Source organism: Tachyglossus aculeatus, chromosome Y4, assembly GCF_015852505.1.
Source record: "Tachyglossus aculeatus isolate mTacAcu1 chromosome Y4, mTacAcu1.pri, whole genome shotgun sequence".
In the NCBI taxonomy this organism is placed as follows: domain Eukaryota; kingdom Metazoa; phylum Chordata; class Mammalia; order Monotremata; family Tachyglossidae; genus Tachyglossus; species Tachyglossus aculeatus.
In genome coordinates, this window is record NC_052096.1 from 13,781,769 (window position 1) to 13,808,225 (window position 26,457).

Here is a 26,457-nt window from a genome sequence, read left to right on the forward strand (position 1 = left end):
TATTCCGCTCTGTTCTCCCAAGTGCCCAAGGTAGACTTCTCCCCGCTGAGAGAGAAGCGGTGTGGCCTAGTGGAAAGGGCACACACCCTGGAGTCGAGAGACCTGGATCCTACATCCTACATCCGTGTGCTTGGTACTTAGTACTCAATCTATAGCACAACGCATTACTTTATGGAGTGGAAGCTCCATGTGGGCCCGAAGGACGGTGTCTCTTTTTTTGCCATGAATATTCCTAAGTGCTTAGTACAGTGGAAGCCTCAGTACTTCCTCTTGCCTTCAGTCTCTGTGAGCCCACTGTTGGGTAGGGACTGTCTCTATATGTTGCCAACTTGTACTTTCCAAGCGCTTAGTACAGTGCTCTGCACACAGTAAGCGCTCAATAAATACGATTGATTGATTGATTAACTTCACAGACCATACCTCTCCCTCGCCACAACCTTTGGGGACAGTCAATCCACTAATCTGTAGTACTTATTGAGAGCTTACTGTGTGCAGAGCACGCCACTGAGCGCTTGGGAGAGTACCACTTTCCTCTGCATCCCCTAACAGTTGGCTTCAAGGCCCTCCCCATTTCACACCTGTCCCTCCCCAGCTCTTGACAGTGCTTGTGAGCACTGTGAGCACTTCTAGACTGTGAGCCCACTGTTGGGTAGGGACTGTCTCTATAAGTTGCCAACTTGTACTTCCCAAGCGCTTAGTGCAGTGCTCTGCACACAGTAAGCGCTCAATAAATACGATTGATGATGATGATGATGACAGTGCTTGTGAGCACTGCGAGCACTTCTAGACTGTGAGCCCACTGTTGGGTAGGGACTGTCTCTATATGTTGCCAACTTGTACTTCCCAAGCGCTTAGTACAGTGCTCTGCACACAGTAAGCGCTCAGTAAATATGATTGATTGATTGTGAGCCCCACGTTCATCCTCCTGCCTCCAACCTCTCGGTCACACCAGTGCCCTTGCTTGGAACTACCCTCCCCCTGACTCAGCCTCTTTCTTCTTTCTCTTAGTGGGTAGGGCTCCAGGCCTCGGAGTTGGATCATCGGTTCTAATCCTGACTCCGCCTCTTGTCTGCTGTGTGACCTAGGGCTGGTCACTTCACTTCTCTAAGCCTCAGTTCCCTCACCTGTAAAATGGGGATTAAGACTGTGAGCCCCAGGTGGGACAGGGACTGTGTCCAACCCGATAAACTTGTATCTCTACGCTTAGTACAGTGCCTGGCGCATAGACATCGCTTAATAAGTACCCCAAGTATTACTATTATTATTTGGTCTTCTCTTGGCTGGCACCTGAACCCCGCAAGTCATCAGGGCGGGGACGGCGGCTCCTCTACGCTCCACCCCGTCCCCACCCCCGGGTACACCAGCTGAGTTTTGCGGGCCCATGGCCGGGGAACAGAGCAGTGGGTGCACAGGGCTGAGCCTGACCAGGGGACATGATGTCGCGGGTCAAGATGAGGGCAGGCTCCTGGTCCATGGCGGGTGGCGGTCAGGTGGCTCTGAGTTGCCACAAAGTCAGTCAGGTCCACTGTACAGCCCAAAGTGTTAACAGCCCCCAGGGCTGGCCAGGCTCTGCTGCTGCACCAGCGGACAGGCTGGGGTGGACAGGGTGGCACGGCCCAGGCCCGGCACTTGAGGGGAGGCCGAGGTGGCCGTGGCCCATAACCTTGGTGTCGTGCTTGACTCGAACGCATATTCAATCCATCACTAAAATCCTCCCTCTCCATCCAAACTGCTACCATGTTAATGCAAGCACTTATTCTATCCCACCTTGATTACTGTTATCAGCCTCCTCCCTGACTTCCTGTCTCTCCCCACTCCAGTCCATGCTTCCCAGGTCATTTTTTCTACAAAAACCGTGTTTTCTACAGTCCGTGTTTCCCCACTCCATAACCTCTAGTGGTTGCCCATCCACCTCCCCATTCACCACTAGCTTTTAAGCACTCGATTACCTCGCCCCCTGCTACCTCACTCGCTACTGGACTACAACCCAGCTCGCACACTTCGCTTCTCTAACGCTAACATTCTCACTGTACCTGGATCTGGCCTATCTCATCGCCATCCTCTGGCCCACGTCCTACCTCTGGCCTGGAATGCCCTCCCTCATATCTGACAATGACTCTTCCCACCCTGCCAAAGCCTTAGTGAAGGCACATCTCCTCCAAGAGGCCTTCCATGACCAAGTCCTCCTTTCCTCTCCTCCCACTCCCTTCTGCGTCGCCCCGACCTGCTCCGTTCATTCATTCCCCCATCCCAGCCCCACGGGACTTATGTCTATAGCTGACATTTACTTACTTCAATTAATATCTGTCTCCCCCTCTAGACAGTAAGCTCGTTGTGGGCACGAAATGTGTCTGCTTACTGTTCTAGTGTACTCTCCCAAGCGCTTTGAACAGTGCTCTGCACACAGTAAGCACTCAATGTGATTGACTGACAGGGTGTCCTGGCCCGGCCCAGGTCCCCGGGGGAGGACACACAGTCTTTGGGTCACTCCAAGGGATCGGAGCGGTTTCTGCTGAGGGACAGAGACGGTGAAGGCCCTGCCATCTGGGAGCAGCAGGGTGGGGTTTCCAGAGTCAGGAACTGCTGCTCCCAAACCCCATGAGAGGGAAGACCCACCCACCCCACCCTCCCTCCTGCGCTGAGTGGAATGGGGGTGGTGGGAAGAGGGGGGCGGGGGGAGGGAATCCGTGGACGAGGCTCGGTGCCAGGTCTCGGGGAAGAGGATCCTGGGGGCTGAGTAGGCTGTGCTGGCTCATTTGGGGAGAGTCCAGGACCTCATGTTGAAGATTTGGGTCTTGGGCCTGGTTGGGGCCATTGTGGGGCTCACCTGGGGTTAAAGGGAGGAGCAGCAGGCTGGGAATGAAAGACTATGGGGTTTGGGTTGGGGGAGGCATTCCGTTACTTTGATTTCATTCACACAAATTATCATCCCTAGCTGTGAGCTCTAAGTGGGGGCAGGGACTGTGTCCAACCTAATGGCCTTGTCTCTACCCGAGGGCCTGGCAGGACGGTAAGCGCTTAACAAACACCGCTGTCGTTGTAGATATCCAAAGACACAGCCAGCTCCGGTGGGATCCGTCCTCGGGATCAGAGGGGCTGTCAGTCCCGGCCCAGCCCGTCCACCCCCTGCGGCCCCCCAAGACGCAGAAGAAGCGAAGGCCCAGACCGTGTCCCATTGAAGATTCTCTTCTGGTGGGGTGTGGGCCTTGTTCTGTCGGCTCCTCTCCCCGCTCCCGCCCCCACCCCACCACTCCCTGCGGGGGCGGCCCCCTCATCTCGTCTCCTCTCGTCTCCGCGGTTAGTTGGTCTGGGGCGTCCGGCGCAGCACCTCTTCCCACTCGTCTTCTACCACCTTGTACAGCTCCATGGTCGCTCGGGCGTCCTCGACTGACGAGTGCCCCTGGGACCCGGTCTGGGGGGGAGAATGCGCAGTTGCGGGTGAGGATGTGGTGGGGGGGTGAGGGACAGAGGGACGGGACCACGGGGTGGCCAAGGGAAGGACTTGGCGGGGGGTGGGATATGGGTACCTGGATGTCCTGATGCAGCAGCTTCTTGGTCAGGCGCTTGAGGGAGATGGCCTCGCACTCGGGGAAGCCGGCGCGGCGGTTGAGGAGGGGGATGCGGGAGGTGTCGCGCGTCAGGCTGCGCGGGTGGGAGTAATGCAGGGCCTTGAAGTCGTTGTGCACGGCGTGACCGATCACCACCTTGCCCGCCAGCAGCTTCAGGATCTGGAGGGGGGACGGATGGACAGGTGGTCAGGTCATCCCCCAGCCTTGGCGACGGGTGGGGAGCGGGGGACCAGGTCCCTTAACTGGACAGTGGCACGGACAGTACTCGTCCCCTGGCCTCCCAGCTCCGCAGCAATTAAGCACATGCCTGTAATTTTATTTATTTATTTTAACATTTGCCTCCCCTCTAGACTATAAACTCGTTGCGAGCAGGGAATGTGTCTGTTCTACCGTACTCTCCTGAGCACTTAGTAACAGTGCTCTGCACACGGTAAGTGCTCAAATACAACTGACTGTCTGACTCACAGTATCGACGTCTCCCCAGACACCGAGTGGAGAGGGGCCAGGCGGACCCTGCAGAGGCGATTCCTCCCCTCCCTCACCTCTGAGCACACGGACCGTCCCCCCTCCCCCCTGGGGGTCCCCCACCTCCTTGCGGGCAGCCTGGAAGGGGACGGCGATGGCCATGTGCCGTTTGCGGATCCCGCTCCAGCGGGTGCGGTAGTTGACGATGGGGCAGGGCGGCCGCACGTAGCGGTCGTAGAGCACGTCGCCGTGATAGCTGACGATGCTGCAGCGGGCCAGGGAGCTGCAGTGGCCGCGGGGCCCCGTCCCCACCATCTCGCAGTCCACGGCCACCACCTTGGTGGGGTCCCCGGCCGGCGAGGCCTCGTTGGCGGCGGCGAACTCGTTCAGCAGCTCTTCCGCGGACGGGAGGGGCCGGGCTGCCGCGCCCTTCCCCCGGGAAGCCGGGGTGACCCAGGCCACGGCGCCCGTCTGCGCCGGGGGGGCTGGGGGGGCACAGGGCTGCTCTTGAGACTCCCGTGGGGGGGGCGGGGGGCTTGTCCTTCCCGGGGGCGGCGCTACGGGGTGGCAGCTGCTTGTCTTTCAGGAGTCTCCGGCGCTCTAGCAAGCGCCGGCGCTTCAAGAAGCGCTGGTGCCGAGAGGCCGACGGGCACTGCGGAGGGGCGGCGGGGCCCGGCGGCGCATCCAAGGACATATTGAGAAGCAGAGTGGACATGGCTGGGGTCGCAGGGTGGGCACGGCGGGGTCACGCCCTGGTCATCCTGCTGCACACAGATCCCTGGAAGGACAATCGGCCGATTTATCGATCGACAGCGGCTACTGAGCACGGAATACGCGCAGGGTACCGTTCTGATCCTGTCAGGGAGAGTAATAATAACTGAATAATAACTGTGGTATTTGTTAAGGCCTTACTATGTGCCGGGCACTGTTCTAAGCGTTGGGGTAGGTTTCCTTGTATCCACCCTGGCGCTTAGTACAGTGCCTGACACATAGTATGTGCTTAACAAATACCATAATTATTATACAAATTAATCACATGGGACACAGTCCTTGTCCCACATGGGGCTCATAGTCTTATCCTCATTTTACATGTGATGCAACTGGGGCACAGAGGGGATAAGCGACTTGCCCAAGGTCCCACAGCAGACACATGGCGGAGCGGCACTAGAACCCAGGCCCATACTCTATCCACTAACCCACGCTGCTTATCCCAAATAGAAACAATGCTCATTCATTCATTCATTCATTCAATCGTATTTATTGAGCACTTACTGTGTGCAGAGTACTGTACTAAGCGCTTGGGAAGTACAAGTTGGTGACATATAGAGACAGTCCCTACCCAACAGCGGGCTCACAGTTTAGAAGGGGGAGACAGACAACAAAACATATAAACCAAATAAAATAAAGAGAATAAATATGTACAAATAAAATAAATAAATAGAGTAATAAAGAGGTACAAACATATATACATATATACAGGTGCTGTGGGGAGGGGAAGGAGGCAAGGCGGGGGGATGGGGAGGAGGAGAGGGAAAAGGGGGCTCGACTGGGAAGGCCTCCTGGAGGAGGTGAGCTCTTTGTAGGGTTGTGAAGGGAGGAAGAGTGCGGAGGGAGGCCCTACTGAGAGCTCACCTCCTCCAGGAGGCCTTCCCAGACTGAGCCCCTTCCTTCCTCTCCCCCTCGTCCCCCTCTCCATCCCCCCATCTCACCTCCTTCCCTTCCCCACAGCACCTGTATATATGTATACGTTTGTACAGATTTATTACTCTATTTATTTATTTATTTATTTTACTTGTACAAATCTATTCTATTTATTTTATTTTGTTAGTATGTTTGGTTTTGTTCTCTGTCTCCCCCTTTTAGACTGTGAGCCCACTGCTGGGTAGGGACTGTCTCGATATGTTACCAACTTGTACTTCCCAAGCGCTTAGTACAGTGCTCTGCACACAGTAAGCACTCAGTAAATACGATTGATGATGATGATGATGATTCCAGGCCCGGGGGAGGACGTGGGCCAGGGGTCGATGGTGGGACAGGCGAGAACGAGGCCTAACGGTGAGGAGATTAGCGGCAGAGGAGCGGAGGGTGCGGGCTGGGCTGGAGAAGGACAGAAGGGAGGGGAGGTAGGAGGGGGCCAGGGGATGGATGGACAGCCTGGAAGCCCAGGGTGAGGAGTTTCTGCCTGATGCGCAAATTGATTGGTAGCCACTGGAGAGTTTTGAGGAGGGGAGTAACATGCCCAGAGCGTTTCTGCACAAAGACGATCCGGGCAGCGGTGTGAAGTATGGATTGAGGTGGGGAGAGACACGAGGATGGGAGATCGGAGAGGAGGCTGATGTTCTCTGCACACAGTAAGCACTCAAACAGCATCATTGATTCATTGATTATTATTATTATTAATGGCATTTATTAAGCGCTTACTATGTGCAAAGCACTGTTCTAAGCCCTAGGGAGGTTACAAGGCGATCAGGTTGTCCCACAGGGGGCTCACAGTCTTCATCCCCATCGTACAGATGAGGGAACTGAGGCATGGAGAAGTCAAGTGACTTGCCCAAAGTCACACAGCAGAGCCAGGATTCGAACCCATGACCTGCTAGACTGTGAGCCCATTGTTGGGTAGGGACCGTCTCTATACGTTGCCAACTTGTACTTCCCAAGCGCTTAGTCCAGTGCTCTGCACACCGTAAGCGCTCAATAAATACAATCGAATGAATGAAGGACCTCTGACTCCAAAGCCCGTGCTCCTTCCACTGAGCCATGAACGAATATGGAACCCCGCATGGGCATGGACAAAGACGTTGCGGGTGGGTGGCTGGGAGGCCCTCGGGCCGAGCCGGGGATGGCGAGGCATTCCTCCCCCTGACCGGGGTGGACGCACGTGGCCCTTCCCAGGCTGATTCATTTATTCAATCGTATTTATTGAGCGGTTACTGTGTGCACAGCACTGGCCTAGGCGCTTGGGAAGTCCAAGTTGGCAACAGATAGAGACGGTCCCTACCCAACAACGGGCTCACGGTCTAGTCGGGGGAGACAGACAACAAAGCAAAACACGTGGACAGGTGTCAAAATCGTCAGAACAAATAGAACTATAGCTCTACGCACATCATTAACAAAATAAATAGTAAATATGTACAAGTAAAACAGAGTAATAGATCTGTACAAATATAGATCTGTACAAATCTCCCCCTTCTAGACTGTGAGCCCGCTATTGGGTAGAGACCATCGCTATATGTTACCAACTTGGACTTCCCAAGCGCTTAGTACAGTGCTCTGCACACAGTAAGCGCTCAATAAATACGATTGAATGAATGTACAAGTGCTGTGGGGAGGAGAGGAAAAAGGGGGCTGAGTCTGGGAAGGCCTCCTGGAGGAGATGAGCCGACCTTACCTCCTTCCCCTCCCCACAGCACCTGTATATGTGTTTGTATTTGTTACTCTATTTATTTATTTGACTTGGACATATTTATTCTATTTATTTTGTTTTGTTTCGTTGTCTATCACCCCCTTCTAACGCTCAATAAAAACGATTGAGTGAATGAATGAATGACTGAATGAATCCCTCCCCCAGCCGTCCACGCGGGATCGGGCACGGAGGCAGAGGGATGAACGAGATGACCCCGCCAAAGGCGGGGAGGGGGGAGGGAGGGGTATGTTTGTACATATTTATTACTCTATTTACTTAACTTACTGGTACATATCTATTCATTTTATTTTGTTAGTATGTTTGGTTTTATTCTCTGTCTCCCCCTTCTAGACTGTGAGCCCACTGTTGGGTAGGGACCGTCTCTATATGTTGCCAGCTTGGACTTCCCAAGCGCTTAGTCCAGTGATCAGCACGCAGTAAGCGCTCAATTAAATACGATTGAGTGAATGACTGAATGAATCCCTCCCCAGCCGTCCACGTGGGATCGGGCACGGAGGCAGGGGGATGGACGAGATGACCCCGCCAAAGGCGGGGAGGGGGGAAGGGAGGGATCAATCAATCAATCAATCGTATTCACTGATCGCTTATTGTGTGCAGAGCACTGTACTAAGCGCTTGGGAAGTCCAAGTTGGCAACATAGAGAGACGGTCCCGACCCAACAGTGGGCTCACAGTCTAGAAGGGAGGGATGGAGGGATGAAGGGAGGGAGGGATGGAGGGAGGGATGGAAGGAGGGATCATCATCATCAGTCGTATTTATTGAGTGCTTACTGTGTACAGAGCACTGCACTAAGCGCTTGATTAGTACAAGTTGGCAACATATAGGGTAGGGACAACAGTGGGCTCACAGTCTAGAAGGGAGGGATGGAGGGAGGAATGGAGGGATGATGGGAGGGAGGGATGGAAGGAGGGATCATCATCATCATCAATCGTATTTATTGAGCGCTTACTGTGTGCAGAGCACTGTACTAAGCGCTTGAGAAGCCCAAGTTGGCAACATCTAGAGACGGTCCCTACCCAACAGCGGGCTCACAGTCTAGAAGGGGGAGACAGAGAACAAAACCAAACATACTAACAAAGTAAAATAAATAGAATAGATAGGTACAAGTAAAATAAATAAATAAATAGAGTAATAAATATGTACAACCAATCTAGAGTCTAGAAGGGAGGGATGAAGGGAGGGAGGGATGGAGGGAGGGATGGATGGAAGGAGGGAGGGATGGATGGAAGGAGGGAGGGATGGATGGAAGGAGGGAGGGAAGGAGGGAGGGAAGGAGGGAGGAAGGGATGGAGGAAGGGAGGAAGGGATGGAGGGAGGGAGGAAGGGATGGAGGGAGGGAGGAAGGGATGGAGGGAGTCTGGTCCCCATGGTTTCCCACTTGGCAGCGTAACCCCCGCTGCCCGGGCAGCACCTGGGCACGCAAAGCCCGCGAACCAGAGAGCTCGCGCTCGCGCGCGCGCGCACTCACCTCCGCCCCGCGTTAAGACGGTCGAGACCGGAAGCGCCGGGGCACGAGCCGGAAGTCGGCCCGCCCGCCTCGCGCCTGCGCAGTCGCCGGGGCCGCGCGCCGGCCGCCTCGCGCCTGCGCAGTCGCAGGGGACGCGCGCGGCCTGCAGAGGGCCAGCGCCGGCGGGCGGCGGGCGAAGACCCGAGGACGGACAGGTGACGGACGGAAGGACGGACGGAATCTGGCCGCTTGGTGTCATATTGGACTCTTACAAGCGCTTAGTAGTAATAATAATAATAATAATAATAATAACGGCATGGATTAAGCGCTTACTACGTGCAAAGCACCGGTCTAAGAAGCAGCGTGGCTCAGTGGAAAGAGCCCGGGCTTTGGAGTCAGAGGTCATGGGTTCAATTGTCAGCTGGGTGACTGTGGGCCAGTCACTTAGCCAAGCGCTTAGTAATAATAATAATAATAATAATGGCGTTTATTAAGCGCTTACTATGTGCAAAGCACCGTTCTAAGAAGCAGCGTGGCCCAGTGGAAAGAGCCCGGGCTTTGGAGTCAGAGGTTAGGGGTTCAATTGTCAGCTGGGTGACTTTGGGCCAGTCACTTAGCCAAGCGCTTAGTAATAATAATAATAATAATAATAATAATAACGGCATTTATTAAGCGCTTACTATGTGCAAAGCGCCGTTCTAAGCAGCAGCGTGGCTCAGTGGAAAGAGCCCGGGCTCTGGAGTCAGAGGTCATGGGTTCAATTGTCAGCTGGGTGACTTTGGGCCAGTCACTTAGCCAAGCGCTTAGTAATAATAATAATAATAATAATAATAACGGCATTTATTAAGCGCTTACTATGTGCAAAGCGCCGTTCTAAGCAGCAGCGTGGCTCAGTGGAAAGAGCCCGGGCTCTGGAGTCAGAGGTCATGGGTTCAATTGTCAGCTGGGTGACTTTGGGCCAGTCACTTATCCAAGCGCTTAGTAATAATAATAATAATAATAATAATAATAATAATAATAATAATAATAATCATGGCATTTATTAAGCGCTTACTATGTGCAAAGCACCGTTCTAAGAAGCAGCGTGGCTCAGTGGAAAGAGCCCGGGCTTTGGAGTCAGAGGTTATGGGTTCAATTGTCAGCTGGGTGACTTCGGGCCAGTCACTTATCCAAGCGCTTAGTAATAATAATAATGGCATTTATTAAGCGCTTACTGTGTGCAAAGCACCATTCTAAGAAGCAGCATGGCTCAGTGGAAAGAGCCCGGGCTTTGGAGTCAGAGGTTAGGGGTTCGATTGTCAGCTGGGTGACTGTGGGCCAGTCACCTATCCAAGCGCTTAGTAATAATAATAATAATAATAATAATAATGGCGTTTATTAAGCGCTTACTATGTGCAAAGTGCTGTTCTAAGAAGCAGCGTGGCTCAGTGGAAGGAGCCCGGGCTTTGGAGTCAGAGGTTAGGGATTCAATTGTCAGCTGTGTGACTTTGGGCCAATCACTTATCCAAGCGCTTAGTAATAATAATAATAATAATAATGGCATTTATTTAGCGCTTACTATGTGCAAAGCACCGTTCTGAGAAGCAGCGTGGTTCAGTGGAAAGAACCCGGCCTTTGGAGTCAGAGGTTATGGGTTCAAATCGTGGCCCCGCCAATTGTCAGCTGGGTGACTTTGGGCCAGTCACTTATCCAAGCACTTAGTAATAATAATAATAATGATGGCATTTATTAAGCGCTTACTATGTGCAAAGCACTGTTCTAAGAAGCAGCGTGGCTCAGTGGAAAGAGCACGGGCTTTGGAATCAGAGGTTATGGGTTCAAATCCCAGCCCCGCCAATTGTCAGCTGTGTGACTTTGGGCCAGTCACTTATCCAAGCGCTTAGTAATAATAATGTCATTTATTAAGCGCTTACTATGTGCAAAGCACTGTTCTAAGAAGCAGCGTGGCTCAGTGGAAAGAGCCCGGGCTTTGGAGTCAGAGGTTATGGGTTCAAATCCTGGCCCCGCCAATTGTCAGCTGGGTGACTTTGGGCCAGTCACTTATCCAACCCCTTAGTAAAATAATAATAATGGCATTTATTAAGCGCTTACTATGTGCAAAGCACTGTTCTAAGAAGCAGCGTGGCTCAGTGGAAAGAGCCCGGGCTTTGGAGTCAGAGGTTAGGGGTTCAAATCCGGGCCCCGCCAATTGTCAGCTCTGTGACTGGGCCAGTCACTTCTCTGTGCCTCAGTTACCTCATTTGTAAAATGGGGATTAAGACTGTGAGCCCCAAGTGGGACAACCTGATCGCCTTGTAACCTCCCCAGCGCTTAGAACAGTGCTTTGCACGTAGTAAGTGCTTAATAAATGCCATCATCATCATCATCACTGGGGAGGTTACAAGGTTGATCAGGTTGTCCCACGGTGGGGGCTCACAGTCAATCCCCATTTTACAGAGGGGGGAACTGAGGCACAGAGAAGTCAAGTGACTTGCCCAAAGTCACACAGCTGACAGGTGGCGGAGCTGGGATTTGAACCCCTGACCTCGGACTCCAAAGCCCGGCCTCTTTCCACTGAGCCACGCTGCTTCCCTGTGTACAGTGCTCTGCACACAGTAAGCGCTCAATAAGTGCGATTGAATGAATGAATGAATGCGCAGAGCTCTGCCCCTTGGGAGAGCACAACAGAACTAATGAACCCCTTCCCTGCATATTGAGCTTACAGTCTAGAGACTTTGAAATATTTGATATTCACCCCAGCTCTAGCCTTACGGCCCTTACGTGCGTATCTTTAAATAATAGATTATTTATTTTGATTTGATATATGTTTCTCTAGCCTCACGGCCCTCCTCCAGGAGGCCTTCCCATACTGAGCCCCTTCCTCCCTCTCCCCCTCGCCCCCCTCTCCATCCCCATTTTACCTCCTTCCCTTCCCCACAGCACCTGTATATATGTATATGTGTTTGTGCCTATTTATTACTCTATTTATTTATTTATTTTACTTGTACATATCTATTCTATTTGTTTTATTTTGTTAGTATGTTTGGTTTTGTTCTCTGTCTCCCCCTTTTCAACTGTGAGCCCACTGTTGGGTAGGGACTGTCTCTATATGTTAAAAACTTGGACTTCCCAAGCGCTTAGTACAGTGCTCTGCACACAGTAAGCACTCAGTTAATACGATTGATTGATTATGTGCGTATCTTTAAATAATAGATTATTCATTTTGATTTGATGTCCGTCTCCCCCTCTAGATTGTGAATATTTATTTTTAAATATTTATTACTCTATTACTCTACTTACTCTATTGTGAGCGGGACTGTGAGCCCGCTGTTGGGTAGGGACCGTCTCTCTATGTGTTGCCGACTTGTACTTCCCAAGCACTTAGTACAGTGCTCTGCACACAGTGAGCGCTCAATAAATACGATTGATTGATTGATTGATTGAAGTCGTTATGGGTGGGGAAGGTGGCTGCTAATTCCGTTGTAGTGTGCCCTCCCAAGCGCTTAGTACAGAGCTCTGCGCCCTAGCGATACTGTCGGGTGGTTTATTGGGAATCCCAGGCCCGTGGCGGAGCCACTCAAACATGCTGCGTCTGTTGTTTTATAGATGGTGCGTCATGCCAGGCTGTGGGAGGCTCTTCCTCCCTTCAAAGCCCTACTGAGAGCTCACCTCCTCCAGGAGGCCTTCCCACACTGAGCCTCCTCCTTCCTCTCCCCCTCCTCCTCCTTCCCCGCCTTACCTCCTTCCCCTCCCCACAGCACCTGTATATATGTATATGTTTGTATGACTTTATTACTCTATTTTATTTGTGCATATTTATTCTACTTATTTTATTTTGTTAATGTGTTTTGTTTTGTTCTCTGTCTCCCCCTTCTAGACTGTGAGCCCACTGTTGGGTAGGGACCGTCTCTCGCTGTTGCCAACTTGGACTTCCCAAGCGCTTAGTCCAGTGCTCTGCACACAGTAAGCGCTCAATAAATACGATTGAATGAATGAATATATGCTTGTACTTGTACACATTTATTCTGTTTATTTTATTTTGTTAATATGTTTCTCTTTGTCGTCTATCGCCCCCTTCTAGACTGTGAGCCCGCTGTTGCGTGGGGATCGTCTCTGTATGTTGCCGACTTGGACTTCCGAAGCGCTTAGTACAGTGCTCTGCACACAGTAAGTGCTCAATAAATACGAATGAATGAATGACGGACGGGCGGTCGCGGGTCTATGATGTCACCATCCTCGTGTGTGTGTGTGTGTGTGTGTGGCGGGGGGGGGGGGGGGGGGGGGGGTCGGGTCTCCACACCTGGAGAAGCAGCGTGGCTCTCTTGGAAAGAACATGGGCTTGGGGGTCAGAGGTCATACTGTGAGCCCGCGGTTGGGTAGGGACCGTCTCTGTATGTTGCCAACTTGGACTTCCCAAGCGCTTATTACAGTGCTCTGCACACAGTAAGTGTTCAATAAATACGATTGAATGAACGGGGTCAAATCCCCACCCTGCCACTTGTCAGCCATGTGACCTCGGGCAAGTCACTTCTCTGGGCCTCAGTTACCTCATTCGTAAAATGGGGGTGAGGACTGCGAGCCCCACGTGGGACAACCTAATCATCTTGAGAAGCAGCCTGGCTTAGTGGCAAGAGCAAGTGGCACGTGAAGCAACGTGGCTCAGTGGAAAGAGCCCGGGCTTTGGAGTCACAGGTCATGGGTTCAAATCCCAGCTCTGCCACTTTTTCATTCATTCATTCATTCATTCAATCAATCGCATTTATTGAGCGCTTACTGTGTGCAGAGCACTGTACTAAGCACTTGGGAAGTACAAGTTGCCAACATAGAGAGATGGTCCCTACCCAACAGTGGGCTCACAGTCTTGTCAGCTGTGTGACTTTGGGCAAGTCACTTCACTTCTCTGGGCCTCAGTTACCTCACCTGTAAAATGGGGATGAAGACTGTGAGCCCCACGTGGGACAACCTGATCACCTTGTAACTTCCCCAGCGCTTAAGAACAGTGCTTTGCACATAGTAAGTGCTTAATAAATGCCATTATTATTATTATTATTAAGAGCCCGGGCTTGGGAGTCAGAGGTCATGGGTTCTAATCCCAGCCTCGCCATGTATCAGCTGTGTGACTTTGGGAAGTCACTTGACTTCTCTGGGCCTCGGTTGTCTCATCTGTAAAATGGGGATTAAGTCTGTGAGCCCCACGTGGGACAACCCGATTACCTTGTAATAATAATAATGATGGCATTTATTAAGCGCTTACAATGTGCAAAGCACTGTACTAAATGCTGGGGAGATTACAAGGTGATCAAGTTGTCCCATGGGGGGCAAGGGGGGGCTCACAGTCTTAATCCCCATTTTACAGATGCGGGAACTGAGGCCCAGAAAAGTGAAGTGACCTGCCCAAAGTCACACAGCTGACAATTGTATCTACCTGAGTGCTTAGAACAGTGCTTGGCACATAGTAAGCGCTTAACAAATACCAACATTATTATTAGCTTGTATCCTCCCCAGCACTTAGAGCAGTGCTTGGCACATAGTAAGCGCTTAACAAATGCCATCATCATTATTATTATTATTACCTCCCCTTTCTGGTGCACCGGCGGCACGTGATAATAAGCATGGCATTTGTTAAGCGCTTACTAGGTGCAAAGCACTGTTCTAAGCGCTGGCCTCGGGCCCGAACCTGTTTGATGGCCGAAATGGCCAGGATTCCGGCCTGCCCGGCTCGGTTCCTGGGCCTGGGAAATAATAACAGTAATAATGTTGGTAATTTATTAAGCGCTTACTCTGTGCCAAGCACTTTTCTAAGTGCTGGGGGAGATACAAGGTAATCAGGTTGTCCCACGTAGGGCTCACGGCCTTCATCCCCATTTAACAGATGAGGTAACTGAGGCCCAGAGAAGTGAAGTGACTTGCTGCTTTGGAACTCGGGAGTGACGGAAGGGGTGGGGGGACGGCTCCCGGGCACTTTGAAGGCCTTGGCTTTCAGTGTTTAGGACAGTGCTTGGCACATGGTAAGCGCTTAACAAATGCCATCCATCCTTATTATTGGTTTGGCCGGGGAAGGGCGTGGTGGGCGAGATGAAGGGGTAGCTCCCGGGGCAAGACCCCGGGTTTGGGGGTCAGCATGGCCCTTGCGGGGATCCGAGGGCATCATCATCATCATCATCATCAATCGTATTTATTGAGCGCTTACTATGTGCAGAGCACTGTACTAAGCGCTTGGGAAGTACAAATTGGCAACATATAGAGACAGTCCCTACCCAACAGTGGGCTCACAGTCTAAAAGGGGGAGACAGAGAACAAAACCAAACGTACTAGCAAAATAAAATAAATAGAATAGATATGTAGAAATAAAATAAATAGAGTAATAAATATGTACAAACATATACACATATATACAGGTGCTGTGGGGAAGGGAAGGAGGTAAGATGGGATGGAGAGGGGGACGAGGGGGAGAGGAAGGAAGGGGCTCAATCTGGGAAGGCCTCCTGGAGGAGGTGAGCTCTCAGCAGGGCCTTGAAGGGAGGAAGAGAGCGAGCTTGGCGGATGGGCAGAGGGATTGGGGGCATTCCAGGCCCCGGGGAGCACGTGGGCCGGGGGTCGATGGCGGGACAGGTGAGAGCGAGGTACGGGGAGGAGATTGGCGGCGGAGGAGCGGTGGGTGCGGGCTGGGCTGGAGAAGAAGAGAAGGGAGGTGAGGTAGGAGGGGGCCAGGGGATGGATGGACAGCCTTGAAGCCCAGGGTGAGGTGAGGGCATGGGCCGGGCCTGGCCTCCGTCCGAGTATCTGCCCTTCTGTCCCCCCCCAGGTCCCCCGTCGTGGGCGGCATGTCCGGCGACTCAGCCTCCGGGGCCCGGGAGCTGGCGGTGGCCCTGACCCGCGTCCTGGGGCTGTACGGGTCCCTGCTGGATTCCTGCATCATTGTGAGTCCTGCGGGCTGCGGCCAGCCGTGGTGGGGAGGGGTGGGGGGTGGGGGGCGGTTGGGGTTCTTGCTGCGGGGGGATGGGGGAGTGGGGCAGAGCTCCGCCCTGACCCCCGCCCCCCCACTGCCAGGAGTTTTTCACCGACAACCTGTGGGCGAAGCTCCCGGCCGCCTGGCAGGAGGCGTTGGACGGGCTGAGCCCCCCGGAGCTGGCCGCCGCCCTGTTAGAGCCCCCCGGGAGCGGGCCCGGGCCACGGTAAGGGCGGCCGGGGTTGGGGGGGGCCGGAGCTCCATATCATCATCATCATCAATCGTATTTATTGAGCACTTACTATGTGCAGAGCACTGTACTAAGTGCTTGGGAAGTACAAATTGGCAACATATAGAGACAGTCCCTACCCAACAGTGGGCTCACAGTCTAAAAGGGGGAGACAGAGAACAAAACCAAACATACTAACAAAATAAAATAAATAGAATAGATATGTACAAGTAAAATAAATAAATAAATAGAGTAATAAACATGTACAAGCATATATACATATATACAGGTGCTGTGGGGAAGGGAAGGAGGTAAGGGGGGGATGGAGAGGGGGACGAGGGGGAGAGGAAGGAAGGGGCTCAGTCTGGGAAGGCCTCCTGGAGGAGGTGAGCTCTCAGCAGGGCCTTGAAGGGAGGAAGAGAGCTAGCTTGGCGGATGGGCAGAGGGAGGGCATTCCAGGCCCGGGGGTGACGTGGGCTGGGGGTCGATGGTGGGACAGGCGAGAGCGAGGTACGGGGAGGAGATTAGCAGCGGAGGAGCGGAGGGTGCGGGCTGGGCTGGACAAGGACAGAAGGGAGGTGAGGGAGGAGGGGGCGAGGGGATGGATGGATGGATGGATGGACAGCCTTGAAGCCCAGGGTGAGGAGTTTCTGCCTGATGCGCAGATTGATTGGTAGCCACTGGAGATTTTTGAGGAGGGGAGTGATATGCCCAGAGCGTTTCTGGACAAAGATAATCCGGGCAGCAGCATGAAGTATGGTATCCCTTAGTACCCACCGGGACCCACCCTCCTCTATCTCCCTACCCTCGGCTCCCGGCCTCCACACCCCCTCCGGTGACAGTGGTGGTAATAATAGCGTGTATTGAGCATCTTCTGGGTAGAGTGGGCTTTACTAGATGCCCGGGAACGGGCAGAACCGACGAGTGGCCTGTCTCCCCCACCCCCGGCTACCAAGGAGCTTCCCCTCTTCCAGGGGAGGGAGGGCCGGGTCGGGGCCGCGCTGACCCCCCCGGCCGCTGGGCTCCTCTAGGTTCCGGGCCGTGTGGCCGCTGACCCTGCTGGCCCTGAGGGTGACCACCCACAGTTTATGCTTCTCCCGGGTGCCGGCGAGCCCCGGTTCCGAGTTCGAGGGCAACCCGGCTCAGAGCCCCCTGCTCCCCGCCCCCTTCCGCCGGCACGTTCGACCCAAGAAGCAGCACGAGATCCACCGGCTGGGACAGGCACGTGGGCAGGGCCCGGGGGGCGGGCAGGCGGCGGGGCCTGGGGAAAGCTAGCCCGAGGCCCGGGGCCGTGCCCTACCCTGACTCCCAGCTCCCCTCCCTATTTGCAGGTGGTGCAGCGGCTGAGCGAGCTGACCGGCTGTGACCAAGTGGTGGACGTGGGGTCCGGCCAGGTCGGTTCCCGCTGATTCTCCCAGAGCCCTCTGTGGGGATGGGGGTGGGGGAGATGGGGTCACCCCTCCTCCCAGGGGCCTCCCTCCAACCCTGACCCGCCCCCCCCCCCCCCAGGGTCACCTGAGCCGCTATCTGGCGTGCGGCCTGGGTCTGCGCGTGGTGGCCGTGGAGGCGGAGCCGCGGCTGGTGGACACGGCTCAGCGCTTCGATCGGGAGCTGCTGGACACGCTGGAGAAGGAGGAGCGCAGGAGAACCGGGGTGAGCCCCTCAGCCCTCCCTGGGCCGGGGTCGCGGGGCACCCCCCGGGACTCCCGCCGGATCCACCTCCCTCTCGTCCGCAGGCCCGGCCGGCCGGCCGGCCCCAGGCGCCCCGGCACGTGGTGGGGCGGGTGGACCCCGTGGCCCCGGGGCAGGACTTTCCGGTGGCCCTGGAGGGGCCGGAGCATCGCGTGCTGCTGGCCGGGCTGCACGCCTGCGGCGACCTGAGCCCTGCCATGCTGCGCCTGTTCACCGGAAGCCCCGGCGCGGTCGCGCTGGTCTCCGTGGGCTGCTGCTACATGCGCCTGAGCACGGAGGCCCCGGACGCCCCCTCCGCCGCGGGCTACCCGCTTAGCACCTGGGTGCGGAGCCTCCCGGGCCACAGGCTGCCCTACCGCAGCCGCGAAGCCGCCTGCCACGCGCAGGAGGGCCACGGCCGCCGGCTGCGGAGGGCCAGTCCCGGCCTGCGCATCCACTGCTACCGGGCGGCGCTGGAGCCCGAGATCCGCCGCGCCCGTCCCGGCCTGCTGCGCCCCGGCCTGCAGGGAATCCCCCACGCTCACCAGCTGCCGTTCGAGGAGTGAGGCCGGGCCGGGGACCGCTGGGGGGGACCGTGGGGAGCCCAGGGCTGGGGGCGGGAGGCTCGGTGGGGCCGATGCCGCCTCAGCCGGGAGGCGGGTGGGCAGGGGCCGCCGGGGAGCTGGCGGGCCCGGGGGGCAGGCCGGCCGGCGCTGAGACCACTTCCGCCGGCAGGTATGCCAGCAAGGGGCTGCGGCAAGCGGGCCTGGATCCGACCACGCCGCTGGACACGGCAGCCATCGGGGCCCGCCTGGCCCAGGAGCCCCGCGTCACGGCGTTCGTCTCCCTGCTGCAGCTGCTGGCCCCGCTGGCTGAGACCCTCATGCTGCTGGATCGGGTGCTCTTCCTGCAGGAGCGAGGTGGCCGCGGGGCCGGGTTGTGGGGTGGGGGGGGGGCGGCCCCGAGGTCGCGATGGACACCGCTGACCGCACCATCCTCCCCCAGGCTGCCAGGCGGAGGTGCTGCCCCTGTTCTGCCCGGAGCTCTCCCCCCGAAATCTGGTGCTGGTGGCCACCAAGTGGCCCGTGGTCCCCGGGAGCTTGCGCAGCCTGGTGCCCCAACCCTGAGCGGCCCGGCTCCCCAAGGACAGACACAGGATGGCACGGCGACCGGAGGCATCTCTTTATTGGACAGGGACTGTGGGCGGGCGAGCAGGCGGGGTCCCGTGGAGGGGCTCAGTACCAGTAAACTTTCTTGGGCCTCCTCGTCTCCACGATCCCCATCTTTTCCATCACCTCCTCCCCGAGCGTGCGCAGGCCGGGCACGTAGGTCCGCTCCAGCGCCGCCTCCACGCTCGTGTCCTTGGGACCGTCTGGGTGAAGGTTCGGAGGACACGTGCGCCCGTCAGTCCCCTCCCTGCCGCGACCCCACCCCCCCGCCCCGCCCTCCGACCACCACCGTGACACCCGCCCTCACCGATCCACTGCTCCGGGACGATGCCGTCGGGCCTGGGGAACTCTGGCTTGGGGATGATCCGACCCGTCCGCGTGGACACCCGCACCCGCTCTCCTTCCTCTGTGTATCTCCATTCGATCGTTGTCGGTTTCCTGACAGAGAGAGAGAGATGTGCTGAGGCTGAATCGGCTCCGTCCCCGGGTCCGACCTCCATCCTGCCCGCCGCAGGGCCGGAGGTCACCTCCCTCCCATCCTCCCTCCCGTGAGCGCCGCCGCCGCTCCCTTCCGGGTACCTGTCGGTGGGATCCACCAGCGTCACTTGGTCGTGCAGCAGCGGGGCCTCGCTCGGGATCATGGTCCCATAGTGGTCTTCTGTACGGCCAATGTAGCGGAAATGCTGCGCGTGGGTCGGGGGTCCGAGAGGGAGGGGGAGGTGAGCCGCAATCCTATCGCCGTCACCTGCCTCTCCCCCCCCCTTGCTATTTTATCCGGCTCCCCCTCCTCCCGTTCTCAGGGTGAGTTAGCCTGCCTCGCCCTCTCGGTCCCACGGTGGGGTAGTCTGTTCCCCGTCCTGATCCCACGGTGGTTTAATCTGTTCTCCCTCCCAGTCTCGCGGTGGTTTAGTCCAGCCCCACACCCTCACCCCCACTCCCTCATTCCGTGGTCATTTAGTCTGCTTTGAGTCTATCCCCCTCCCAGCCCCTCCCTCCCTCCCTCGGTGGTTCATTCCCTCCCAACCCCCCAACCAACTGACCGTGTTCAGACCCTCCACCACGACCCAGTTTCGCTCCCGGATGACCTGGTTCACTTTCCCCTGCCTTCCCTTGTGGTGGCCGATCAGGATCTCCACCTGCAGGGTGAAGAAGGAGGAGGGAGATGGGTCGGTACCTCGCTGACCCAGGGAGGTAACAACTCTGGTATCCGCTGAGTGCTTAACTAAGCGGCAAACCCTGTACTAAGCACTGGGGTAGATACGAGATGATGAGATCGGTCCCAGTCCCGGTCCTCCATGGGGCTCACAGTCTAAGAGGGAAGGAGAATCCCTGTTTTACAGATGAGGAAACCGAGGCACAGAAGTGAAGTTACTTGCCCAAGGTCACACAGCGGGCAAGTGGCAGGGCTGGAATTAGAACCTAGGGTCTTCTGACTCATAGGCCTGGGCTCTTTCCAGCAGGCCACTTGCTTTTCTGTGCCTCCCTCCGCTCCCCACAACTAATCGATAGTATTTGATTTGTTGTGGGTAGAATTAGTCGATTTCACCCGTCCTCGATGAGTTGACAATACAGCGAGGCAAACGGTAAAATGGTACTAAGACACTGTTAGGAGGATGACAGAAAAGGGGATGTTGTAGACGAGCCAGTGCTTCAGAAATCGAGTGTCTGAATTTTTTTCTTTAAATGATCTTTGTTCAGGGCTTACTGTGTACCAAGCATTTTACTAAGCGCTTGGATAGGTATGAAGTAATAATAATGATGGCATTTATTAAGCACTTACTATGTGCAAAGCCCTGTTCTAAGGGCTGGGGAGGTTACAAGGTGATCAGGTTGTCCCACGGGGGGCTCACAGTCTAATCTGGTTGGACACAGTCCATGTCCCCCATTGGGGTCACAATCTTAATCCCCATGTTACAGATGAGGTAACTGAAGCACAGAGAAGTAAAGTGACTTGCCCAAGGTCACACCGCAGACAAGTGGCAGAGCTGGGATTAGAACTCAGGTCCTTCTGACTTCCGGGCCCGGGCTTGGAGGGCAGTTAAGCGGCTGCTTGTGAAATGACAAGGGGACGGGACCAGAGGTGAAGAGGCAGTCGGGGATGGTCTCGCGGAGGAGGGGAGGCTACAGTCGGCTCTGCTCCGAGGACAGGAAGGGCATTAGTCTGCCCAACTGGAAGGGGGCCTTCCATTCATTCATTCATTCATTCGCATTTACTGAGTGCTTAACTGTGTGCAAAGCACTGTTACCAAGCACTTTGGAGAGTTGCTAGAACAATAATAATAATGTCACTTGTAAAGCGCTTACTATGTGCAAAGCATTGTTCTAAACGCTGGGGAGGATACAAGGTGATCAGGTTGTCCCATGTGGGGGGCTCATGGTCTTAATCCCCATTTTACAGATGAGGGAACTGGGGCCCAGAGAAGTGACTTGCCCAAAGTCAGCTGACAACTGGCGGAGCTGGGATTTGAACCCGTGACCTCTGACTCCCAAGCCCGGGCTCTTTCCACTGAACCACGCTGCTTCTCAATAAACAGATGCATTCCCATGTATATATGTTTGTACATATTTGTTACTCTATTTATTTATTTTACTTGTACATATCTATTCTATTTTATTTTGTTAGTATGTTTGGTTTTTTTCTCTGTCTCCCCCTTTTAGACTGTGAGCCCACTGTTAGGTAGGGACTGTCTCTATATGTTGCCAACTTGTACTTCCCAAGCGCTTAGTACAGTGCTCTGCACACAGTAAGTGCTCAATAAATACGATTGATGATGATGATGATTCCCTGCCTCCAAAGACTTTAGAGTCTAGAGGGGGAGACAGACATTGATTGATTTATTTATTTTACTTGTACATATCTATTCTATTTATTTTATTTTGTTAGTATGTTTGGTTTTGTTCTCTGTCTCCCCCTTTTAGACTGTGAGCCCACTGTTGGGTAGGGACTGTCTCTATATGTTGCCAACTTGTACTTCCCAAGCGCTTAGTACAGTGCTCTGCACACAGTAAGCGCTCAATAAATACGATCGATGATGATGATGATGATGATGGACTCTTTCCACTGAACCTCGCTGCTTCTCAATAAGCAGGTGCATTCCCTGCCTCCTAAGACTTTACAGTCTAGAGGGGGAAACAGACATTGCAATGATAATGAATCTAAGTGAAGTGTAAGTGTGCATAAGTTTCATCATCATCATCAATCGTATTTATTGAGCGCTTACTCTGTGCGGAGCACTGTACTAAGCGCTTGGGAAGTACAAGTTGGCAACATATTTCCCATCCTCCTCCCTCCCTGTCCCCCGTGACTGACCGTGTCCCCGCAGAACAGGTGCCAGTCCTCGTCCGCGATGGGCTCCAGGAGGATGGGGCGGCGCCTGATGCCCGGGGGGTTCCTGCGTTTATCGGCCAGCGAGCCGGGCCGGTTCATGCTGCGCCGGTAGCCGCGGGGCATCACCGGCTGCGCCACCCGGGCCAGCAGGGCGGAGAGACGCATGGCTCCGGGACCGGGGCCGAGCCGGCGGGGCTGTGGGCGAGAGCCGATTCATTCATTCAGTCATTCATTCGATCGTATTTATTGAGCACTTACTGTGTGCAGGGCACTGTACTAAGCGCTTAAAAAAAGAAAGAAAAATAGCAGGGGAGAGCGCCAACGCAGTCCCCCACTACCATAAATTCTGCAGTTGAGTTTCCTGCATTTGGGGACATCGCAGGGGTCAACAGAGCCCAAGTGCAATGGCTGAGTCTCACCCTGGGAAAACCACCTACGTGATCATGGTGTCTCCCTGCATTCGTTCAATTGTATTTACTGAGCATTTACTGTGTGCAGAGCACTGTACTAAGCACTTGGGAAGTACAAGTCGGCAACATATAGAGATGGTCCCTACCCCAAAACGGGCTCACAGTCTAGAAGGGGGAGACAGACAATAAAACAAAACACGTGGACGGATGTCAAAATCGTGAGCAGCGGGGCTCAGTGGAAAGAGTTTTTGGAGGCTTTGGAGTCAGAGGTCATGGGTTCAAATCCCTGCTCCGCCAGTTGTCAGCTGTGTGCCTTTGGGCAAGTCACTTCACTTCTCTGGGCCTCAGTTCCCTCATCTGTAAAATGGGGGTGAAGACTGAGCCCACGTGGGACAACCTGATCACCTTGTAACCTCCCCAGTGCTTAGAACAGTGCTTTGCACATAGTAAGCGCTTAATAAATGCCGTTAAAAAAAAAGAATAGAATTAAAGCTAGATGCACATTAACTAAATAGTAAATATGTGCAAGTAAAATAGAGTAATAAATCTGTACAAATATATACAAGTGCTGTGGGGAGGGGAAGGAGGTAGGGTCGGGGGGTGGGGAGGAGAAGAGGTAAAAGGGGGCTCAGTCTGGGAAGGCCTCCTGGAGGAGGTGAGCTCTTAGTAGGGTTGTGAGGGGAGGAAGAGTGCGGAGGCCAGGGGAAGGGCGTGGGCCGACCTTGAGGCCTGTGGTGGCTCAGAGGGAAAGTAACAGCCTTGAAAGGCTGGAGGCCTGGGTTCTAATCCCCTCTCTGGTATGAGAGTTTAAAAAAAAGATTGTAAATACCTAGGAGGGTCTAGAATAGATCACCTAAGAGTGCTGAGATCAAATTTTAAGCGCTTAGTACAGTGCTCTGCACATAGTAAGCGCTCAATAAATACGATTGATGATGATGACAGCGGGACAGGCGAGAACGAGGCCCAGTGAGGAGGTTAGCGGCGGCAGAGAAGCGGAGGGTGCGGGCTGGGCTGGACAAGGAGAGAAGGGACAGGAGGTAGGAGGGGGCGAGGGGATGGATGGACAGCCTGGAAGCCCAGGGTGAGGAGTTTTTGCTTGATTCGTAGGTTGACAGGCAGCCACTGGAGATTTTTGAAGAGGGGAGTGCCATGCCCACAGCGTTTCTGCACACAGATAATCCGGGCAGCGGACTGAAGTATAGACTGAAGTGGGGAGAGCCAGGAGGCTAGGAGATCAGAGAGGAGGCTGATGCGGTAGTCCAGTCGGGAGAGGATGGGAGATCGAACCGGCAATAGACAGCTGCCGTCCCCGACCAAACCCCTCCCTGGGGCCTGGGGGAGAAGCGGCGGCCGGACGGTTCTCGGGCCCCGAGGACCGCCACTCGAGCACAGTCCCCGCTCGCGGGAGGAACATGGGGACTAGGCCTTTCACTCCACCTCCCCGGTCCCGTGTGCCCAATAATAATAATAATAGTACTTGTTAAGCTCCCTTCCCCACAGCACCTGTATATATGTTTGTACATATTTATTACTCTATTTTACTTGCACATATCTATTCTATTCATTTTATTTTGTTAGTATGTTTGGTTTTGTTCTCCGTCTCCCCCTTTTAGACTGTGAGCCCACTGTTGGGTAGGGACCGTCTCTATATGTTGCCAACTTGTACTTCCCAAGTGCATAGTACAGTGCTCTGCACACAGGTTGCCCCACATGGGGCTCACAGTCTTAATCCCCATTTTACAGATGAGGGAACTGAGGCCCAGAGAATAATAATAATAATGATGGCATTTATTAAGCACTATGTGCAAAGCACTGTTCTAAGCGCTGGGGAGGTTATAAGGTGATCAGGTTGCCCCACATGGGGCTCACAGTCTTAATCCCCATTTTACAGATGAGGGAACTGAGGCCCAGAGAATAATAATAATTATTATGGCATTTATTAAGCACTTATTATGTGCAAAGCACTGTTCTAAGCGCTGGGGGGATACAAGGTGATCAGGTTGCCCCACATGCGGCTCACAGTCTTAATCCCCATTTTACAGATGAGGGAACTGAGGCCCAGAGAATAATAATAATAATAATGATGGAATTTATTAAGCGCTATGTGCAAAGCACTGTTCTAAGCGCTGGGGAGGTTACAAGGAAATCAGGTTGTCCCACAGGGGGCTCACAGTCTTAATCCCCATTTTACAGATGAGGGAACTGAGGCCCAGAGAATAATAATAATAATGATGGCATTTATTAAGCACTTACTATGTGCAAAGCAGTGTTCTAATCAATCAATCAATCGTATTTATTGAGCGCTTACTGTGTGCAGAGCACTGTACTAAGCGCTGGAAGTACAAGTTGGCAACATATAGAGACAGTCCCTACCCAACAGTGGGCTCACAGTTCTAAGCGCTGGGGAGGTTATAAGGGGATCAGGTAGTCCCACGTTGGGCTCACAGTCTTCATCCCCATTTTACAGATGAGGGAACTGAGGCCCAGAGAAGTGAAGCGACTTGCCCAAAGTCACCCAGTTGACAATTGGCGGAGCCGGAATTCAAACCCATGACCTCTAACTCCAAAGCCCGGGCCCTTTCCACTGAGCCACACTGGGCTCATTAGGAAAAGTCTTTGGGACAGAAGCAAGAGAGAAACAGTGTGGCCTGGTGGACAGGAGCCGGGCTAAAGTGAAGCGACTTGCCCAAAGTCACCCAGCTGACAATTGGCGGAGCCGGGATTCGAACCCATGACCTCTGACCTTTTAGACTGTGAGCCCACTGTTGGGTAGGGACCGTCTCTCTATGTTGCCAACTTGGACTTCCCAAGCGCTGAGTCCAGTGCTCTGCACACAGTAAGGGCTCAATAAATACGATTGATGATGATGATGATGCTGACTCCAAAGCTCGTGCTCTTTCCACCGAGCCATGCCCGATCTTCCTCCCCCCCAGCCCACTCCTCCTCCTCCTCCTCCTCCTCCCCTGTAGGGCCCCGATCCCCCTGTCCCCATCGTCCTCCCTCCTCCTCCTCCTCCTCCTCTGCGGGACCCGCCCGGTCCTGCCACCTTTGGGGGCTGGGGGCGGCGGCTCGTCCCGTCCGGTCGGGCAGATGATGATGATGATGATGATGATGATGATGATGGGCAGATGCTGATAATATGGGCAGATGCTGATGATGGGCAGATGATGGGCAGGAGGGCCTAGCGCCGCGGAGCACGCTGGGACACGGCCACCGGCGAAGGGCACGACGGGAAGGGCCGCGGTGGCGCATGCGCCGGGCGCTCTGCCCGCTGGGAAATGTAGTCTTCGGGCGGCCCCGAGAGGGCCCTGAGCCGCCCTCTGGGCAGTCTCCATTTTCTGGTCCCGTCAGTCAGTGTCAGTCAATCAATCGTATTTATTGAGCGCTTACTGATGATGATGATGGCATTTGTTAAGCGCTTACTACGTGCAGAGCACTGTTCTAAGCGCTGGGGAGGATACAAGGTGATCAGGTTGTCCCAAGTGGGGCGCACAGTCGTAATTACCCCATTTTACAGATGAGGGAACTGAGGCCCAGAGAAGTGAAGTGACTTGCCCAAAGTCACACAGCTGACAAGTGGCGGAGCCGGGATTTGAACCCGTGACCTCTGACTCCAAAGCCCGGGCTCTTTCCACTGAGCCACGCTGCTTCTCTGCTGTGTGCACAGCACTGGACTAAGTGTTTGGGAAGCCCAAGTTGGCAACATAGAGAGACGGTCCCTACCCAACAGTGGGCTCGCAGTCTAGAAGGGGGAGACAGAGAACAAATCAATCAATCAATCGTATTTACTGAGCGCTTACTGTGTGCAGAGCACTGG

At 54.4% G+C, this 26,457-nt stretch overlaps 3 protein-coding genes and 1 pseudogene across 4 annotated transcripts; 1 reads left to right on the plus strand and 3 right to left on the minus strand.

Annotated features, from left to right (window-relative positions):
- Positions 1-3,157: 3,157 nt before the first annotated feature.
- ISG20L2 (interferon stimulated exonuclease gene 20 like 2) lies at positions 3,158-8,964 on the minus strand. The gene is given in 5 exon segments (XM_038768861.1): positions 3,158-3,412; positions 3,528-3,728; positions 4,158-4,556; positions 4,558-4,812; positions 8,927-8,964. Coding segments are annotated over 4 exon segments (906 nt in total). The 5' UTR covers positions 4,750-4,812; positions 8,927-8,964; the 3' UTR covers positions 3,158-3,298.
- Positions 8,965-12,024: 3,060 nt separating this feature from the next.
- On the plus strand, positions 12,025-19,015 carry RRNAD1 (ribosomal RNA adenine dimethylase domain containing 1). 2 transcript variants are annotated; one of them, XM_038768951.1, is made up of 9 exons: positions 12,025-12,043; positions 15,690-15,804; positions 15,935-16,059; positions 17,094-17,283; positions 17,394-17,456; positions 17,572-17,715; positions 17,799-18,295; positions 18,469-18,653; positions 18,739-19,015. In XM_038768951.1, the coding sequence occupies exons 2-9, from the start codon at positions 15,709-15,711 to the stop codon at positions 18,858-18,860; spliced, it is 1,422 nt and encodes a 473-aa protein (XP_038624879.1). In that variant the 5' UTR covers positions 12,025-12,043; positions 15,690-15,708; the 3' UTR covers positions 18,861-19,015. The 2 variants fall into 2 exon arrangements, with proteins under 2 accessions (XP_038624879.1, XP_038624878.1); XM_038768950.1 differs by lacking the exon at positions 12,025-12,043 and adding an exon at positions 13,019-13,051.
- MRPL24 (mitochondrial ribosomal protein L24) lies at positions 18,901-25,817 on the minus strand. The gene is made up of 6 exons (XM_038768952.1): positions 25,687-25,817; positions 22,213-22,425; positions 19,943-20,038; positions 19,482-19,585; positions 19,210-19,340; positions 18,901-19,105 (listed from the first exon to the last, which is right to left on the minus strand). Exons 2-6 carry the CDS (start codon positions 22,393-22,395, stop codon positions 18,969-18,971), a joined length of 651 nt encoding a protein of 216 aa, XP_038624880.1. The 5' UTR covers positions 22,396-22,425; positions 25,687-25,817; the 3' UTR covers positions 18,901-18,968.
- On the minus strand, positions 22,537-22,690 carry LOC119947411 (annotated as a pseudogene).
- Positions 25,818-26,457: the final 640 nt, after the last annotated feature.